The sequence below is a fragment of the Oncorhynchus clarkii genome, chromosome 2, assembly GCF_045791955.1.
Source record: "Oncorhynchus clarkii lewisi isolate Uvic-CL-2024 chromosome 2, UVic_Ocla_1.0, whole genome shotgun sequence".
Taxonomy (NCBI): Eukaryota; Metazoa; Chordata; class Actinopteri; order Salmoniformes; family Salmonidae; genus Oncorhynchus; species Oncorhynchus clarkii.
The window spans coordinates 84,046,770-84,068,672 of NC_092148.1; the positions used below are offsets into that span (position 1 = coordinate 84,046,770).

The 21,903-nt window shown below is 38.8% G+C and overlaps 1 protein-coding gene across 1 annotated transcript in view; it reads left to right on the forward strand.

Moving 5' to 3' along the window:
• LOC139375263 (kit ligand a) overlaps positions 1 to 21,593 on the forward strand; it is a 33,441-nt gene extending 11,848 nt beyond the window's left edge. Inside the window, exons 2-10 of the mRNA XM_071116880.1 lie at positions 5,901 to 6,008; positions 6,477 to 6,533; positions 8,098 to 8,250; positions 11,082 to 11,271; positions 14,432 to 14,488; positions 16,621 to 16,721; positions 17,103 to 17,215; positions 17,410 to 17,462; positions 17,643 to 21,593. Of these exons, the coding sequence (XP_070972981.1) occupies positions 5,901 to 6,008; positions 6,477 to 6,533; positions 8,098 to 8,250; positions 11,082 to 11,271; positions 14,432 to 14,488; positions 16,621 to 16,721; positions 17,103 to 17,215; positions 17,410 to 17,440 (810 nt within the window). The 3' untranslated portion in view covers positions 17,441 to 17,462; positions 17,643 to 21,593. The remainder of the gene's footprint in view (positions 1 to 5,900; positions 6,009 to 6,476; positions 6,534 to 8,097; positions 8,251 to 11,081; positions 11,272 to 14,431; positions 14,489 to 16,620; positions 16,722 to 17,102; positions 17,216 to 17,409; positions 17,463 to 17,642) is intronic.
• Positions 21,594 to 21,903: the final 310 nt, after the last annotated feature.

Sequence of the window (21,903 nt, forward strand, 5' to 3'; positions counted from 1 at the left end):
ATTACCTGGCCCTTAAATTGACCCCAAAACACTACAACAACCTTTACAACAGCTTTTCAAGTTTTGTGTTACACTCATGCTAACGTCAAACCATAGGGCAGAGCTAACATCTTTCACTATCCTGTCTAAGTGATATAGAACCATAAAGATTAATCACCATGCACCCTCATCAGGACAGATCGATGGAGTCTTGAGGTCATCAATGATTGACTGATTTGAAGTAGTCTCTCCGTGTCAACACCGTAGTAGTAATAGAATAAGTACTTTATTGATCCCAAGATGTACTACTCAATGTAGTTATCAAGCAATGTTTTTTCCCGGCACTCAACCTATGTGCTCTTCAGTTGACCACATGACATTGAATGAGCCTCTATATCTTTATAATCCCCATGGTATTTGTTTCAGTGTTTACTTCGTTAACATGGGCCTCTGTAAGTGCATTTGAGTGGACAGAGAAACGTAGAATGTAATTTGTAGATGCAAATTAAATGAATACATGTTTTGAGTAGTCGCTGGTCCGTTTTCTGAATCACTCCGGGAATAGATCAATCGCGTTTCCTGTTTTTCCTTTTCCTGATGCTTTCACTTTTACCCACTGTCAGTTGTAGGCCTGTGTTCTATTCTGGGTTATCGTCAGATATGATGGAACTATTATTTTAAACAAATGTTCTAAATTCTATGTTTACACTGCCATTCTTGGATCAAAAGTGTTTTGGATTTCCATTAAGTATGATTTCAGCAATACATGGGAAAACTGCCCAGAATGTTTTTGTTTGTTTATCAGACAGGTTACTATACCCAGTAGAAGCCAGAAGCCTACAAAGATCAAGTCATTGTTGTTCCTTTCCAGCCAGTAAACAATGCACTAGTCTCTACAGCCTTGGTCATAGACCTTCAGTCCACTGGAAAACAATAGTCATTTTTTCCATCTAATATGAGACAGCAATTAGGCTTTGAAAACAGATTTGATCTGCAATCCAGTCTATTTTTTATTCCTTCATAATGGAACGTGTTTATTAAAACAGAAAGCGCACTGGCAGAGATGATGCATTGTCATTCGACCAAAATCATTTTGATGAGATTAGGAACAGGGTCTTGCCTGTGCAAAACTGATGGCCTAAAAGCTGCCATGTGGCACTAATGTTATGCACGGCGCTGTGTTTTTGTACAATGAGATTACTGTATGTGCTGAAGACGGCTAGAGAGGAGGGCACTGGTCTGGTTTTCTAGAGGGCCTGTTGGGTCTGATTGGTTAATGATATGTCAGGATCAAAGAAGCTGTAGAGGAGGAGGACATGGTAATCATCATTTTCAGGCAGTGCAGTGGGACCAACACAACATACCTCAAGAGCAGTAATGCATCCAACAAAGAGGGAACACGGGCCTTTTAAGTTATTTGTTCATTTTCCACTAAAATGTGCTATGATTTACTGAGAGAAACCAGGAAGCACTGCTTTGAGTTCTTTATGAAAATGGGTGTTTGATTCGTGAAATGTAATTGAATCTCTAATTACTATTACTTCCCTCTTTTCCTTGCTTTACTTTTGATCAAAGGAAAGGGCTGTTAAAGGTGGCAGTGAACTGATCAAAATGTACAATACTATATAAATGTCTTTACTTTTAGCAATGTCTATAGTGACTGCTTGCCAATGTTCTGTCCTAAAATATTTATAGCTTTTATGATACTAAGTGGGGGGGAGACAGAACCTTGAGACCAGATTCAGTGGCAGAGCTCAACCAGCTGGGGAACTACTTCCTGGCACAATTTTGGTTTATTACTGTATAATTATTGTTAGTTTATTTATGCAACAAATATGCCTACTGTTCTTGGATGCCAGCTAGGTCATAAGATACAGAAGTGCTGAGAGATTTGCAACCAAAACTGGTTAATGCCATCACTCAAAACAACCTTGCTTTGCTATGGCAGATGTATTGGCTGGTTAACAAGCTGGCATTGGGCATAAACTTGACGTGTTACACATAATATGCAAATGTCCTCAGGAAAAACAAATTGTCCAATTATTTTGCATAAATTATTTTCATTTTAACAGCCCGTCTCATTGATTTAATATTCTAAACAGGATTTACTGTACCTCTATTACCTAAATATACCTGCTATATCTCTCCAACTGTTGCTGCATTTTACAAGAGTTTGATTTTATTTTTATTTCTTCTAGAAGTATGAAAAATGCAGGGATATCGTTGGACTTTAAGGTCAGCTTGATGTTTCAAACATGTGGGTAATCTCTTGTGGACAGACTACGATCAAATTACGTGAGATTTTAGCAATGGGTTAACGGAGACTAACATGTGGGGAATAATGAACAAAAACCTTGACGTTATCCGTGAAAAGATCTATGGATATCCATCCATGTTAGAGCACATTGTATCTTATCTTCATAATGGAACCGCAATGTTTAGAGTTCAAATACATAGATAGTTCAGGAAAGTGCCTCTGGTACTGCTGTGTTTTGTCTCCTTTACTGTGGACAGAACTACACTGCTATTTTCCAGATTCCCATGGCAATTGGTAACTATCCCAGCCGTGACATCACCAGGAGAACAGTCTCAGTGAACTGATCTGGCTTTAGTCTGCTACTGTACTGTAGGTCTGACAGCATGATAACATCCACTTCTAACCATAGTTGTTAATAACAAGTTATTTCTAAGTTGTTATAGATTGGTCATACAGTACCATATACAAGTATTTTTTATAACCAATGTTATTGATGAACAAACACAGTAAACACAGCCAACATACAACACGCACTGTAATATTTCTAAATGCATGTCGTACGTGGTAGCTCGCTGCAATAATTTATATTATTACCAGACAGAATTAGATCATAACATGAATAACCAATATGTTAGATACAACTGGAGCATATTCATTTATTTATAGTTTTCCCTTTTTCTCATATTTATTGAAGAAAATATGACCTGAGTTTGACTGGCATTTGGCCAGACATATTGTAGCCGCTCTCCAACCACTTCTTTGATTTCAGGGGTCATGATTCTGTCTCATAAAGAGCTAGGAAGCACAGCTTCTTTCCATGGTTGCACGTTAGTGTCTCCTCACCTGCCGTGCTTATTACTTTGCCAGTTTGACCATGTTAAATTCCAAGGCAGTGCTTTGTTTGTGTGTGTGTGTGTGTGTGTGTGTGTGTGTGTGTGTGTGTGTGTGTGTGTGTGTGTGTGTGTGTGTGTGTGTGAAGTACACACTTCATGTGAATTAAGCTCCCCTACCTTTGATACATGTTATAATGTAATGTAATGTTTTATAGATACATTACATAGAAAGAATCATGTCAAATCAGAATTGAATTTAGACCGTATTTATGTGGACTTGATGCTCACTCTAAGTTGAGGGAATAAGAATAGTTCTAAAAGTGATTAAACAAGAATGTAAGTTGAAAAGGAAATTGAATTTAAGTTTAATTGAATCTGAAATTAGTAAATTATTTAACATAATCGGATCTCATTTTATGTAGGGAGTGAGGTAAATTATGTTTTACCATATTTTTTGCAGTACTTTCCATTGCACACAAATTAGTCATAAATGTCATAGAGGTGTTTGCAGAATTGAATGTGAGGTGTCATTACAAACTCATTAAAGAAATGGTAATTGTAGTCAAATGTGGTAGTCTTACACTGTAATTATACTACATCTGTCTATGTTGCTAAGTGCATTGTTTGAAGCTTTCATTTTGGACCCAACCGTGGAGGGAGTGTGTGTGTGTGTTTGTGCTCCCATTGTGGCTAGTCAGATGCACAGTCATACAGACACTTTAATGTCTGTAAACTACTGAAATATCTTGTTTAAGAATGTCACCCAGAAAATGCTAATTAGGGTTCCGATCACCTAAAGCCACTTCAACCCAACAATTACCAGAAACAAATTAAGATCATAAATCTGTAGCCCTCATAACATTCCTTACAAGACCGTGACATAATTATGTTATCTCGGTTTAACCAAAGACAGATTCCAAATACAGATTCTAAAGACAGATTCCAAAGACATCTGTCAAAGCCACTGTATAATGGTGTTAAACCCGTTTCCAAATGTTTCAATTGTTTACCTGTGACAGTTTACCACTGTCCAAACGTGCCCCTGTGAATAGTCCCCAGGGATCTATGAAACAATGGCTGGTCCACCAGGGCCTAGCATTTTTATCTGCCTCACACTGCATGTTTTAAAACCAAGTAGGACACCAATGTGACCCATTTGAACTTGTGCTGAATTGTGGTCTAGCTAGTCATTTTCTTAATTTATTTAAAGCATAGCAGTGCAGCCCAGTCAAAGTGTACTATTTTGTCATTGACTGAATTGACTTTCAGATGTCAAATGTTGACATTTGGGGGTGTTATGGTGGCTCACGCCCCTGCGGGACAAACCTTTTGAGTCTATCCGACAAAAACTGTAAAATTGTTTTTTCGACTGAGCGTAATTTGTTAGGTACATGCATCAATAGTTTAAATAAGTTAAATGTTTGACAGATACACAGATGTGTAATGTATTCTGCATGCATTTTATCTGTCTCTGTGATTTGATTTGCCACTATTCATATCATGCAATTTTAGCCACACCGTGACCATACCAGACTATTACTTGCATGACCATTTTGGACTCTGATGACCTCCAAGGGAGGAAATGTGACATTCAAAATTCAATACCATCTTACACGGACCTATTATCTATCACCTCCTTCCATCCCTGCCTATCTCCCTCCTCACTCCCTCCCCTGTAACCTCCATCTGACTTCAGTCTTGTGTCCGTCACGGACATCTCCACTCATATAAAGATGATTTTGTTTAGATTAATTAAACAGAGTTATGTGGAATTGAATTAGGCTCCGTTCGCTCTTTAAATCTTAATTTTCCCCGTTGTCTCATTGGCTGTTCTTTGTATTCTGTACCTCTTTTCCAGCTGTCGTATGAGGAAAGAGACGACAGTGCAGGGGCACAGAGGATATTATCTATGGCTGAGTCCCGAATGGCACCCTCTTTCATACATAGTGCATTTCTTTTGACCAGAGCCCTATGTGTCCTGGTCAAAGGTATAGTGCACTATATAGACAATAGGGTGAATTTGAGATGCAGCCAATGTGTTGTTGAGCTCCTTTACACAGCACTCATGGTTAACAGAGTGTCTGAATTGCCCCCAGCGCTCAGTGGCTGCCAGTCAGTAAGCTCTTCTCTAATATTTTTCATCTTCCTAGCTTCATTTCAATCTTCAACATAAAACCTCCTTGCAAACGTTTTGTGTGGAATCCACTTTTGTTCCTGTTCCTAATCTGGGCTAAGAGGGAGGGAAGTTTGGGGGAAGGTGTGGGTCGGGTCGGACTGTTGCATAACATGCTGAGACTGGCATGGGGATGGGGTGGAGGGGGTGACAGGGCTGAGGGAGTGGCTGGAGAGGGGCAGGCAGACATTAGTCACACAGGCCTCCCTGAAACACTACAGGCATTAGTCATTTGACCATGAAAGGCCTGGTCTTGACACCAAGGCTGCAATTCAGCTGATTGAAGTAGCCAATTAAATGATAACAAAAGAGAAGCAACCCAGTTGATTGATGACCACCACGTCATCCCAAACTGTGTCTAGAAAGGACTGGAGCACTAAGGGTCTGTCACCGTCTATTTTACGGACCCTAGTGTTTGAAGACAGACTTTTTCTAAGGGAACAGTGTCATCATCATGGTGAAATTAAAGTTGTCTGGATATGTGCTCTAGGATGCTATTCAAGTGTCAGGTTGCTACCTTTGATTAACCAAGACAGGCCTAAGGGGTCAACTTTAAGGGATTATGTATAATTGTAGGCTACAGATAGTTACTCTAATGGAATATTAATCTGTAGAAATGTCTCATAATGTTGTGTGTTTGTCTTTTCTTGGTTTTCAGATTTGGATACGCGTCTGTGTCCATTTATTGCTGTGCATCACACTTGGAGTCCAGTCAAGTGAATTTGGAAACACTGTAACAGATGACATCACAAGAATTTCACTATTGGTAAAGTCCTTGGAAGTACTTATTTCTTCAAGCCACCAAAACTGCAAATCAAAGCTCTTTGGAAAATGCTCTTACTGTATTTAACTGTCTCGATCCAGTTACTACCAGCATGGTGTTTCATTCTTATCCAGTTCTTAGAAAGGTGGATTGCACAATCCAATCCAATTCATTGTAATCCTCTCAAAATCAACCATTATGCTTATGCGGAACATTGCTGCAATGCCAGTTGCAAACAATTACATTTGTAGACTTGAAAGTATACTTTGATACATTGATGCATCTAGAATCAGTCATTGTTTTCTAATACCACTGACGGGGATTGTCGTGAGACTCTCACACAGTAGGACATCCTGCATTACCATTAGTGTAAACCAGTAGCTGAATCTCTGAGATTTGTTCTGGTAACAAACTCAAATGTTCCCAAAACATTTCTGCTAACATTTCATGATATTGTCTGGTTTTTAACAGAAACAAAATATACCTAAAGATTACAAGATTCCTGTGACATACGTTCCGAAAGAAGTGGTGAGATGTTTTCTTCTTCACATGATTACACGATTATTATAACTTAATACGTTTGTGTTCCTTACAAAATATTATTGAATGTCTGTGTTGCCTGACTTTTTTACAGGGTATAATTTTTCTGTTGTGATACATTTCAAAACGGTATACACTACGGTTCTAAAGTTTGTGGTCACTTAGAAATGCCCTTGTTTTTGAAAGAAAATACCATTTTTTGTCTATTAAAATAACATCAAATTGATCAGAAATACAGTGAAGCCATTGTTAATGTTGTAAATGACTATTGTAGCGTGAAACAGCAGATTCTTTATGGAATATCAACATAGGTGTACAGAGGCCCATTATTAGCAACCATCACTCCTGAGTTCCAATGGCACATTGTGTTAGCTAATCCAAGTTTATAATTTTAAAAGGCTAATTGATCATTAGAAAAAGCTCTTGCAATTATGTTAGCACAGCTGAAAAATGTTGTTGTGATTAAGGAAGCAATAAAACTGGGCCTTTTTTAGACTAGTTGAGTGTCTGGAACATGAGCATTTGTGGTTTTGATTTCAGGCTCAAAATGACCAGAAACAAATAACTTTCTTCTGAAACTCGTCAGTCTATTCTTGTTCTGAGAAATGAAGGCTATTCCAAGCGAGAAATTGCAAAGAAACTGAAGATCTCGTACCACGCTGTGTACTACTCCCGTAACAGAACAGTGCAAACTGTCTCTAACCAGAATAAAAAGAGTAGTGGGAGTCCCCGGTGCACAACTGATAAAGAGGACAATTACATTAGAGTGTCTAGTTTGAGAAACAGACGCCTCACAAGTCCTTAAGGCATCTGTTTCACAAACTAGACACTCTAATGTACTTGTCCTCTTGCTTAGTTGTGCACCGGGGCCTCCCACTCCTCTTTCTATTCTGGTTAGAGCCAGTTCGCGCTGTTCTGTGAAGGAGTAGTACACAGCATTGTACAAGATCTTCAGTTTCTTGGCAATTTCTCACATGGAATAACATTCATTTCTCAGAACAAGAATAGACTGACGAGTGTCAGAAGAAAGTTATTTGTTTCTGGCCATTTTGAGCCTTTAATCAAACCCACAAATGTTGATGTTCCAGATACTCAACTAGTCTAAAGAAGGCCATTTGTATTGCTTTTAATCAGGACAACAGTTTTCAGCTGTGGTAACATAATTGCAAAAGGCTTTTCTAATGATCAATTTGCCTTTGAAAATGATAAACTTGGATTAGCTAACACAAAGTGCCATTGGAACACAGGGGTGATGATTGCTGATAATGGGCCTCTGTACTACGTACATATTCCATTGAAGTGCATTGAAGTGCATACTACGTACATATTCCATTGAAAATCATCTGTTTCCAGCTACAATAGTCATTTACAACATTAACAGTGTCTACACTGTAATTCTGATCAATTTGATGTTATTTTAATGGACAAAAAAAATTGCTTTTCTTTCAAAAACAAGGACATTTCAAAGTGACCCCAAACTTTAGAACCGTAGTGTATATCATAACTGTCCATTACCCATGATTGTTATTTCCAGATTTATTTTCTTTTTCAGGGTGGAATGTGTTGGGTAGCGCTAAACGTTTTCCACTTGGAACTCAGTTTACGAGGATTAGCAGACAAGTTTGGAAGCATTTCTTCCAACAAATATAATATCAGCATATTGATCGAAATGCTGAAAGAGACAAGATATCACATGAAGAACTTGGTACGTTTGCACCTTTGATTCTAATACTAATATTGTAACTGTGATAGCTCTTATGACAGGTTTCTTTTGATGAAGACACATGTAAAATAATACATTAAAAAAATGCACCTTTGAAATGCATTACTGTACATAGAATATTTATCATATGGGGCCTCCCGAGTGGCGCAGTGGTCTAAGGCACTGCATTGTAGGGCTAGAGGCGTCACAACTGGCTGTGACCGAGAGTCCAATAGGGCGGCGCACAATTGGCCCAGCGTCGTCCTGGTAAGGGGAGGGTTTAGCCGGGGTGGCTTTACTTGGCTCATCGTGCTCTAGTGACTCCTTATGGCGGGACGGGTGCCTGCAGGCTGCTCTTGCACGGCAGTTGAACGGAATTTCCTCCAACACATTGGTGCGGCTGGCTTCCGGGTTAAGAGGGCGTGTGTTAAGAAGCGCAGTTTGGCGGGTCATGTTTCGGAGGACGCATGACTCAACCTTCGCCTCCCGAGTCCGTTGGGAGTTGCAGTGATGAGACAAAATCTGAAAAAGGGGTAAAATACAAAAAATATACATATATTTTTTTATCATACCAATATGTCATTACCAATTACAATTATGACAATAACAATACCACCCACAGTGCAACATGGCAGTTAAAGGCCTCAACTGCTTCAAAACATTGAAGGCTGAATTGGCAAAGGTCTTGTTGGATAGAGTCTTTGATTGGAAGTACTACCTAGCTGCCTCTGGTGGAGGTGGTCAATAACACATCCATTCATGCAATCCTTTCTGGCTCAATTACATGAAATAGAATAAAACAAGATACTATAATAAAATAATGAACATGGTACACAAGTCCTGAGCACAAATAGACCAGTGACCGCATCATTTCACATCTGAGTTGTCTGCAATGATGTCTTGTGAGGACTTGGAACATCTATCAGGTAGATCAGGTATTCATAAAGGGACCTCTCTTAGTCTTATGAGAGTGAAGAAGTACAGTGCCTTGCAAAAGTATTCATCCCCCTTGGTGTTTTCCTATTTTGTTGCATTACAACCTGTAATTTAAATGGATTTTTACTTGGATTTCATGTAATGGACATACACAAAATAGTCCAAATTGGTGAAGTGAAATGAAAAAAGAATCACAAAAAAAAGAAAAGTGGTGCATGCACATGTATTTACCCCCTTTGCTATGAAGCCCCTAAATAAGATCTGGTGCAAACAATTACCTTCAGAAGTCACATAAATAATAAATAAATAAAGCCCACCTGTGTGCAATCTAAGTGTCACATGATCTGTCACATGATCTATGATATATACACCTCTTCTGAAAGGCCCCAGAGTCTGCAACACCACTAAGCAAGGGGCACCACCAAGCAAGCAGCACTATGAGGACCAAAGAGCTCTCCAAACAGGTCAGGGACAAAGTTGTGGAGAAGTACAGATCAGGGTTGGGTTATAAAAAAATATCAGAAACTTTGAACATCCCACGGAGCACCATTAAATCTATTATTAAAAAATGGAAAGAATATGGCACCACAATAAACCTGCCAATAGAGTGCCACCCACCAAAACTCACGGACCAGGCAAGGAGGGCATTAATGAGAGAGGCAACAAAGAGACCAAAGATAACCCTGAAAGAGCTGCAAAGCTCCACAGCGGAGATTTGAGTATCTGTCCATAGGACCACTTTAAGCCGTACACTCCATAGAGTTGGGCTTTACAGAAGAGTGGCCAGAAAAAGCCATTGCTTAAAGAAAAAAATAAGCAAACACGTTTGGTGTTCGCCAAAAGGCATGTGGGAGACTCCCCAAACATATGAAAGAATCTGGTCAGATGAGACTAAAATGTAGCTTTTTGGCCTTCAAGGAAAACGCAAACCCAACACCTCTTATCACCCCAAGAACACCAGTGAAGCGTGGTGGTGGCAGAATTGAAGGAATGATGGATAGCACTAAAAACAGGGAAATTCTTGAGGGAAACCTGTTTCATTCTTCCAGAGATGTAAGACTGGGACGGAGGTTCACCTTCCAGCAGGACAATGACCCTAAGCATACTGCTAAAGCAACACTTAAGTCCTTTAAGGGGAAACATTTAAATGGATTGGAATGGCTTAGTCAAAGCCCAGACCTCAATACAATTGAGAATCTGTGGTATGACTTAAAGATTGCTCTACATCAGCGGAATCATCCAACTTGAAGGAGCTGGAGCAGTTTTGCCTTGAAGAATGGGCAAAATCCCAGTGGCTAGATGTGCCAAGTTTATAGAGACATACCACAATAGACTTGCAGTGTTAATTGCTGCAAAAGGTGTCTCTATAAAGTATTGACTTTGTGGGGGTGAATAGTTATGCTCACTTAAGTTTTCTGTTTTATTTCTTGTTTGATTCACAATAAAAAATATTTTGCATATTCAAAGTGGTAGGCATGTTGTGTAAATCAAATGATACAACTCCCCCAAAAATCTGTTTCAATTCCAGGTTGTAAGGCAACAAAATAGGAAAAATGCCAAGGGGGTGAATACTTTCGCAAGTCACTCATACATACATTCAACATTCATAATGTAGACCTAATAACTTCTTAAAGCATATTATTTGTATTATTCTGGCTAACTTTTCTGAATCCAACAGGGTTAATGAGGTTCCCCTTGTCCTGAATAAAGAGACAAGACTGAAGTTACTACTTATAACGTCTTAAATCTGGGCTCAAACATATCTGTGTTCTTTGAACTATTTGCTGCATGACTAAAGCTAAAGCTAACGTTAAGGTCTATCAACAGCTATAAACCATTATCATTTATGTTTTGAATTTCACATCATTGAGATAATTATTCCCCTTTTGTCTCCGCAGGAGGCGATCACGTATGATTTTGAGTGCCACTACAGAAATGAGCAATGGCAGACAGGACACTATTTTCATTTTGTGGAAGATTTTTTAAAAACGGCCCGTTTGAATAGAGATTTGCCAGAAGAATGTGATCCACCTCCCTGTCCCACAGCAACAATGGATACAACAATAATAACACAATACCCCACATCAGGTAAATGTTGAGGTGTTTTTTTAAAGTGTAAATGTTATATATTTGTATTATTTTTTAAATGTATCCTTCATTTAACTAGGCAAGTCAGTTAAGAACAAATTCTTATTTACAATGACCGCCTACCCTGGCCAAACACAGACGACGCTGGATGTGATACAGCCTATCTAGCGTCATTGTTGCATTCGCTCATTTTCAAATGCAAGATAGCGCCAACAGAGATGGTCACTTCGCTTCAAGTCCTTAGGAAACTAGGCAGTATTTCATTTTTTGATGTATTATTTCTTACATTGTTAGCCCAGAAAATCTTAAGTGTTATTACATACAGCCGGGAAGAACTATTGGATATAAGAGCGATGTCAACTTACCAACATTACGACCAGAATACAACTTTCCAAAAGCGGATCCTTTGTTCGGACCACCACCCAGGACAGTGGATCTAATCCCAAAAACCGACCCAAAACAACGTTGCCCCATAAGAGGCAGATGGAGCGGCCTCCGGGTCAGGATCCATAGGCGTGCACACAGCCCACCGCTTCTGAGTATATTACTCGCCAATGTCCAGTCTCTTGACAACAAGGTAGACGAAATTAGAGCAAGGGTTGCCTTCCAGAGAGACATCAGAGATTGTAACATTCTCTTTTTCACAAAAACATGGCTCTCTCGGGATACGTTGTCGGAGTTGGTTCAGCCACCGGGCTTCTTAATGCGTCGCGCTGACAGAGATATACACCTCTCTGGGAAGAAGAAGGGTGGGGGTGTATGCTTCATGATTAACGACTCATAGTGTAATCATAACAACACACAGGAACTCAAGTCCTTCTGCTCCACTGACCTAGAATTCCTTACAATCAAATGCGTGCCATATTATCTCCCAAGAGAATTCTCGTCAGTTATCGTCACAGATGTGTTTATACCCCTTCAAGCAGACACCCCGACGGCCCTTAAGGAACTTCCCTGGACTTTGTAAACTGGAAACCATATATCCTGAGGCTGCATTTATAGTAGCTGGGGATTTTAACACAGCAACTTTGAGAACAAGGCTACCCAAATGCTATCAGCATATTGATTGCAGTACTCACGCGTGCAATACACTCAATCATTGCTACTCTAACTTCCGCAATGCACACAATGCCCTCCCTCGCCCTCCCTCTGGTAAATCCGACCACGACTCCATTTTGCTCCTACCGTTTTATAGGCAGAAACTCAATCAGGATGTACCCGTGACTAGAGCCATTCAATGCTGGTCTAACCAATCGGAATCCATGCATCAAGAATGTTATGATCACGCGGACTGCGAAATGTCCCGGGCAGCCTCAGAGAATAACATCTATCTATACGCTGACTCAATCAATGAGTTTATAAGGTAGTGCTTTGGAGATGTTGTACCCACTGTGACTATTAAAACCTACCCTAACCAGAAACCATCGATGGATGGCAGCAGTCGCGCAAAACTATAAGCGCAAACCACCTCATTTAACCTTTGAAAGAGGACTGGGAATATGGCTGAATATAAACAGTGTAGTCCTTCCCTCTGCAAGGCAATAAAACAATGGAAATGTCATTATAGGGACAAAGTAGAGTCACAATTAAACGGCTCAGACACAAGGCGCATGTGGCAGGGTCTACAGGAAATCACGGACTACAAAAAGAAAACCAGCCACGTCACACTTCCAGACAAACTAAACCTTCTTTGCCAGCTTTGAGGACAGCACAGTGCCACGTCACAGCCCACTAACAAGGACTGCGCCCCCCCCCTCTCTTTCCCCTGTGGCTGATGTGAGTAAGACATTTAAATGTGTTAACCCTCGCAAGGCTGCTTGCCCAGATGGCATTCCTAGCCGCGTTCTCAGAGCATACGCAGACCAACTGGCTGGTGTGTTTACGAACATATTCAATCGCTCCCTATCCCAGTCTGCTGTCCCCACATGCTTCAAGATGGCCACAATTGTTCCTGTACTCAAGAAGGCAAAGATAATGGAACTAAATGACTACCGCCCTGTAGCACTCTCTTCTGTCATCATGAAGTGCTTTGAGAGACTAGTCAAGGATCATATCACCTCCACCTTACCTGCCACCCTAGACCCACTTCAGTTTGCTTACTGCCCCAACTGGTCCTCTCACTCAACGTCAAGCTGAAAACAGCTTCTATCTCAACGCCATCAGGCTGCTAAACAGCAATCACTAACTCAGAGAGGCTGCTGCCAACATTGAGACTCAATTGACTGGCCACTTTAATAAATGGATCACTAGTCACTTTAAACAATGCCACTTTAATAATGTTAACATATGTTACATTACTCATCTCGTATGTATATACTGTACCTTATACCATCTATTGCACCTTGCCTATGCCGCTCGGCCATCGCTCATCCATATATTTATATGTACATATTCTTATTCCATCCCTTTAGATCTGTGTGTATTAGGTAGCTGTTGGGGAATTGTTAGATTACTTGTTAGATATTACTGCACTGTCGGAACTAGAAGCACAAGCATTTCGCTACACTCGCATTAACATAAGCTAACCATGTGTATGTGACCAATAACATTTAGATTTCATTTGATAGTGGTCAATTCTGATGCGCCATAGGAGTCGGCGCTCAGTTTAAACGTTGTTAGCTACTGTGGAATATCCTGTGGTGCTCATATGCTACGCCCAGTAGAAAACTATGATCTGTCTCGTTTGGTGTATGGGCACCGGTACCTCTCCATTAAACTATTCCTCTTGTGAACAGTCTTTTTTTATAGGTGAGATCTTGTGTCGGTTTCGGTTGCGTGTCTTTTTATCTCTGTCCTACACAGAATCTTCTATCAATTTTTTTGTTCAAAGAACTTCACATGACAAAACATGGAATGTACCAGGTGTTTGGAAGGTCCATTGTGACATTAGTGATGCAGCTGAGTCACAGAACCAAAGAAAGATGTCCCCTGATGGACCCCATGAAAGGAAGAAAAGGACTGAAACCCCAATTGTGGAAGTGTTGATTACAGAGCAATCTTCAGATCTTCCCAAGCGCTTGGCCTTTCTTTCCTGATGCAGACAGATCTAATCTTTTGTCCGAAGGAAAGAAAAGGTGGCTGTGATGTGACTTTATAGGCGTCAACAATGAACTGTTTTCATCATTGGGCATTAACTCTCTCTCTCTCTATCTCTATCCAGTCAACTATCCTGCCATAGGAACAGAATTCAACATGTCAGCACCAGACTCCGAAACCTGTAAGTAAATAAAGAAAGAAACTGTGGCATAGATTTAGTTGCTGAAAGTGTCCAAATAGTAGCAATGTAATGCAACCAGTCAAACTGGTGTAGGCCTACTAGCTGCATGGCTACTATTCTTGACTGTTGCTCAACTGCAGAATAGCCTGGAGAGAGAGCATTCCCTTAAGGCCACCACAGGCTGAAATTACATTTGGTCCTTTCATTTTAGTATTTTCAAAAAGGAAACAAAAATCTCAATGAAAATGTATATTGTTTTTATTTATCATACTACCATCATCAACATTTCATGAATGATTTAAAAGCCCCTTGGACTATATGTAGTAACATACTTTGAAGAGATTGTAATTGGGTGTAAATAGATGTTTGGTAGTCTAAATTCAGTGTACTTGTCTTTAACTGCCAATTCTGGAAAGTCAGACTCTTCCCACAAGCCAACTAATTTTCCTCAGCTTCAGAATCATCAAAATTCACCAAATGTTGTGTGGTTATCCTGAGATATATTATTGAGACTTGCCATGAGGGAATTGTTGATATGTTATACATTTTATATTCTATATAACATTTTCTTTAGAAAAATGGTCCAAAATAATTTTTGTATTTTACAGATAGAAAGGTGAAAAATAATATTTATCCACAATCTGCTCTGAGCAAGTCCGGTCCTGGAGTGTCTTAACTAAATGAAACCAAAATATTTAGGATGACTTAATTAAGTGTCCCGAAAAATGTATTTGCGGGATATGCAAATATGCACATACTGTATTTAATGAGTTATCACCTCATTTGCATATTTTTATACAATATTTCCACCTAATGTTATTTTTTGTTATATTGATTACTGCATTGTTGGGTTTGGAGCTTGCAAGAAACATATTTGACTATACTTGTGCATGTGGCATTACATTTAAGAAAATGTGTCATGCAAAAAAGTATTATATTTGTGTCTACTTTAAACAGGCAAAAGTTGATTGTGAAATGATTAAGAGAAAAACAATATCTATACGGGTGTGGTGCCTGGCCTTAATTTGCTAATTGGTTAAAAGCCTTTGTCACTTGATTTATGAAGAGGCTGCAGGGCAAATTGCATTCCTCCACATGACAGTTTGGGTTTAAACTCATGTCTTGTTGTTCTACCAGAGCTGTTATGTGTCTCCCCTATCACTGACCAACACGATCTACTGTATCCAATCATTTTCCATGCATCAATCATAGCTACAGTATGAGACATGTGATGGATAGGAGACATGTTTTGATATTGAGATAAAAAACGGCTATATTGAATCAATGTAGCCGTTTTTATCTCAATATCAAATCATTTCTGGGTAACAATGAAGTACCTTGCTGTGATTGTGATATATTAAAATGGTAAAAAAGATTATTTTCAAGCAGCTCTTATACTAACAGGGCACTATCATCATTTGCATGGTTTCATTCCATATAAAACACAAGAAAATCATGTTTTTATTTTCCTTTAACATGTGGGGAAAAAAACATCCCAGTCAGGCAAATATCTATGACATAAATGTTTAGTTCAGGGCAAAGTCCCAGACTGAGTCAGTAAAAAGTAGAGAGGGTTATATTACAATTACTAGTCAGCATTCAAATACAAAAACTTGTTATACAAACAATTTGAATTATCTGATTACATATGATTTCTTAGTTTGCACCATTTCAATATTGGGTGCGTTCACAAATTCGCTCTGGCTATCTACTCCAATTTCAGAGCACTCTTGTCTGAGTGTCAGTTAACGTCACCAACCATCGGAAAGATATTGTTGCCAGCAACACAGTTACAGTCATCAACGCACTGGATAACATGAAAACAGTCTAACCAGCTCTGCTAGGGCGAGTAAAATGGTCAGATTGAGGTGTTCTCTCATTTGTGTCTGGAAGTAGCTAGCCAACGTTAACCAATTAGCTTGAGTGCTTGACTACCGTTGAGGCCAGAACACTCGGATCAACCCTACTCCTCGGCCAGAGCGTCCAGGGTGAGCTCTGAATACTCCAAGAGCGAAACGCTCTGAATTTACAAACGCACTCTGAGGGCACTCTGAGTGCACTCCTGCACTCCAGATTGAATTTACGAACACACCCATTATTCTTACTGACTAGAAACCTGTCTGTCCACACAGGGAACGAGCCTCTGAGATTCCTGCCAGAAGTAGTGGAGAGAAGCCTCCTGTCACTACTTGTCATTCCTATTGCAGCCAGTGTATTTCTGTTTGCGTGGAAGGTGAGCTGTCCTTTGACCCAATCTACAACCTTAAAGTGTTCCAAGTAGAACCCTTTTGGTTCCAAGTAGAACTCTTTTGGAACCCATTTTTGAAGCGTGTAAGGATCTGCAACTTAAAACGTGACTGGTGCCACTCTGTCTATAGATTGTTGTTTTGTCTGTGGACATTGTACTGTTTATGTTCATTGTTAATCTCTTTGATTGTAAGTCATTGTATTTTTTTTGTCTTTGATGGTTGTTTTGTCTTTGACTGTCTGGGTGTTTCTTTACCAGTATATTCTACTTTTTTGTTTTGTATTTTTGTAACAGAATTTAACTTTGTACTTGTTGGTTGTCATGGGTTCCCTTGGTGTTTAACAGTGTTACTCTCGGATCTTACAGGTGAAATCCAGGAGGAACCAACATCAGTCAGATGAACGGAACTCAGTGGAAGGAGGCCTTTTCACAGGACCAGAAGGGACTTTGGCACCTCCACTAGAGGAACCATCTGAAAAGTAAAGGCATTCACTCATATTTAATCTATCAATTCCTGCATATGAATATTATAAAATCATTCATCTTAATATCAGACACAAAAATGTATCAAAGGTTTACGTGCCTGAAAATAATCAACTAGTTTTAAGGTGAAGTGAATTTGTATACATTTTTTTGAATAGGTTTTTAATTATAATGGTTTTGTACATTACAGGAACAGATTGAACATCGTTGAGACAGTGTAATTATTCAAATCCTTGGAAATTGGTGAGATTTATATTTTTCTTCATATAATTTGTGACCTCGGACAGAGACAGAGAACCATCTTAGCCAACTCCTAATATTTATATTTTGACAATGAAGAGTATGGAACTAGGACACATTGTTTTAGCTACCTGTATGTAAAGCGTAACAAAAATGTACTTCTTCTTTCTTTGTCTCTCTTAGGTGTAGAGAGGAATCGTCTGAGAAAGAGAAAGGAAACAAGCAAACATAAAACTGCATTTCTTATGGATTTTTGAGGCGAAAGACTTCTTTCCTGTCTAGAAACTGCCGGTCCTCACATACTAGAACCAGAGAATGACATTGTATAGAACATCTTTGTTTTTCTTACAAGAATATTAACCCGTCGTCTACTATCAAATTTTGTCAGAAGAAGCTGAAAAGGAGACCGGATTGTCATGGAAACATCTAGAGGCGCCAATAACAGTCGAAATATGACTCAAATCACCCATAACTGCTGAAAACACAGTAAACTTTACGGGACAAAGTTGGTTTCACAAGCACTCCCATTTGCACTTTGTGTGGGTTTGGCTGGAGTGTAGATATCAGATCTACTCAAGAATGGGCCAGAAAACAAACCCCTACAAATGGCTTTCTTTTTTTCGAATAACCCTTTTTGATTCCAGGTAGAACTCTTTTGGGTTCCATGTAGAACCTTTTCCACAGAGGACTGAAAAATTAATGACTACCTCTAGTCGCCCTCACCTTCCTAATCTTCTTCTCAGCAGCATTCTACTCCATTTCTATCTTCATCTGGGTCTCCATTGGACATTCCCTGAGAACAAATGTTGAAATTAGTTAGCTAGAAATATTCTCAGATCTAAGCATCTGTTTTGTTTCATGTTTTTGGCCGTGTATGTACCGAATGGATGAGGTTGTGTGATATATTTATTTATTTACTCAGAATGCTGACAGCACCGTGTTGCTTCGGTTGAAAAAAACAAAACAGACAATGATTCAGCTTATCTATAAAAATACTAAATGAGCAGGAAAAGGTCTACAAGGGCGCATTATAACCCATTCTTCTGCCATGCATTAAGTCCTCATAAGCAGCACATAAGCATGTATGAACACGTGCATTATCTATATTATTAAGACAGCCATAGAGGGATGTACATATGTATGTATGATGGTGTGGTTAATTGCTTATGAATGGGTTGTACAAAAGGCTTTGGTTGGAGGTGTAAATGTACAAAAAAATTGCTGCTTTGACTAACTTACATTTTACTCATTATATACATTACGAATTCTCCCTATAGCAATCAATGGTCAAGCAAGGGTAGATACTACATATCCATATTGATTTAGATAAAAGGTTTAAGGGGTCTGATAACTCTATGTGTTTCTATGCTCTCAATGCACAAGAAAGAGGTGGACTAGCATTAAGTAAACCAGCACGGTATCAGATTCTGGAGACTGAGATTAACCACATGTATCATCAATTACAGTATAACTCGGCTCTGGTATATTGCAGCTTAACCACCCATAAGGTATATTCTGTATGTTGCATGTAAACAACTGTATTACGGTTCAACAACATGTTAAGGTGGCTCAAAGCTATGAATTCAAGGTGAGTTAAAAAAAAAATGTTTTTACTTTTCACTCCAAATCAAATGTTACAGCTACGAAAATATAGAGCACCCTATTGAATTGTGTTTCAAATAGTTGTCAGTAGCCTATACAGCAAGTGAACTAAGAGATTCATTTCTCAAACAAGTCTAAATACAAAACCCTGAATATAACCACGTTTTTTGAGAGGACCAGCATCTAAAATGTACCATGATTTAGAAAAGTGATATGACCTGTGAGGAGAGTGTCTAGCAATTAATCCAGAGAGGATGCATTCGATGATTGAGAGATGTATCACTGTAACTATTATATAAATTAGAAGAGTACGTAGGAAATTATTGGCATTTTTGCACAATTCAGTTGACATCTTAGGCATGATGAAAATTGCCCAATCCATGACATTATGCAATTGCATAAATGCAAGCTCTCAAATAAGCATGGACTGCTATTGTTGACATACATTGGCAAAGAGAGAGAACTTAAACCTTGTGTATTAAGTTAGCCAATGCAAGCTTAAGCGTACTTGTACCAATACATGCATTCCCTCACTTTCGCCATTTGGCGTTCTTACCCCTTGTACCTTGTACAATCCTGGTTTTGTGCCTTGTTTGGATTTATGTTGTTGACTCCATCATGAATACAGGTGATACATTAAAATATATCATTATGCTGTTTGATCCAAGTGCAGTTGGATCATTGTGCAGTTGGATCATCATTTTATGCACAGTATTTTGTGTATGACATTTCACAAACTCACCAGGAGACAACAAAGTAAGGGCGACAAACCACTGACTAAAAAAACAACATGGAGAACAAGAGACCATCTCATCAATAGGTGTTGGTTGTCTCTCAGTGACCATGAACCAATGGGATAGATAGACCAGTCTGCTAAAAACCTAGAGAAGAGTGTTGCATCATTGCCCAACAGGTTATAATGATCTCCCACCAATGGAAATGACCTGGTACTCATATTGGCTTTTGTATCACCACTACGTTAACCCATTACCCTTATTCCAATACATAATTGTCACTCTAATTCAAACAAATGGACCCTAAGCCTAAGTGAAAGCCATTTTAAATATCAGGACACACATTAGTTAGAGCAATAACCCTTTTCATTTGAACACGAATACTCCACAACACTAAGCTCTTATAATTCAATTCTACACTAAATAACATGTGACAGAAGAATGCATTCAAACTCCAAATTGCAATCTTGTCTGCATGTAATGTTTTAGGTGTTGTACTTTGTATAGGAAACGGTTCCACTGGTAAAACCTGTTAATTTCATCAAGTATATTTGGGTAATTTGCCTATTGGACTTTTCTCTTAGAAGAGTATTTATAGTGCAAAATGGAGTGAATGTGAAACAAATACCACATTGGTGTTCATATAATTCTGAGCAAAAGTGTCAATTTCAGCATGAGTAGCTGAAAACGCTTAGTGTGATTAACTGTTGTTTTGTTGTATTAAAGCTTTAAGATAATTATTTTATCCCCAAAATAAATGACTTTGTATTAGGGCTGTCAGAGTTAATCACTTGACTTGAGTAAAAAAATGAAATGTATGCACAATTTGTTTTTAAATCATGATTAATCGCATTGTCAGTAATTATTCAGAAAACAGTGAAAACGTCCAAAATACAGAATATATACAGCTAAAAACAAACAATGCGATGTCAAAACAAGTTGACAATGAGGTTAAAGAAAGTGTGCTTTATCAAGTTACTTGATTTTGCTAACCGTTATTTTGGACAAAATCAAGACGACAATGCTTTTTGTATAACAATTGAGCAAATTATGAATTTACGATTAATCACAGCAAATCCAGCGATTAACTTGATTTTTTATTTTTAGCGTTTGACAGCCCGACTTTGTAATAAGCATCGTGATACATTGAAAAATTCAACATTTTTTATTGCCACAACAAAAACAGTATGTAAGCTTCTAAAGAGTCAACTTCAGAAGTTTTGCGGGTGTTTTACATATTGTATGAATGTTGTGATGAGTTGAAACATGGTTTAAGCTGTGAACAGAAATGTGGTGGCATCCCCCATTTTCCTGTCTGTCTTAGAGCCTATGAACACACAGAGATAGTCATTGTCCCAAATGGCACCCCATTACCCTATATAATTCACTACTTTTGACCAGGGCCCATAGGGCTCTGGCCAAGAGTAATGAACTATATATGGAATAATAGGGTGCTACCATGTTGAAAAGAGCAAGAGCCCTGAAGCACTGTTCTGGTATCAGATATATGTTATTTTACTAATTTTGGTTGAAATTAGTTGATCCCTGAACAGTGGTTTTGGTCTCTAGCTTAGTGTCCCACTATAAAAATAGAATTCCATATTTCTAATTATAGAATTGGAATTCTGTGTTCCACTCTTATAGGGGCAACAAACAGGCTTGTAGGCAGGAAGTTAATCTGGGTGCCAAAAGAAAACATCATTCCGAACCAGGCAAACGCTGGGCAACACTACTGTATTTTTGTATAAATGTAAACAAATGTATATGATGAGATATGAATAAAGTTCACATATCCAAATATTCAGCGTGGCAGAGCTGTGTTTTGTGATAATTATACAAAAGTTGATGGAAACAAATACCTTGTAACAGAAACAAATACAACACAGAAAATGATTCAAAAAAGGGTCTGACTTTCCTTCCTCTAAAAAAGTATTTGATTTAAACAACTGTTAATTTGAGGGGTGATGCCATCATCTAAATTAAAGCATCTGAACTCATACTATTGTTTTCATCATGAGTAAATAGAGCCAACGTCAGTGTCAGTATGAATACACTATTGTGCTGCTGTGAACAGCAATACAGCACTGTACCTTTTCTGACCATGACTA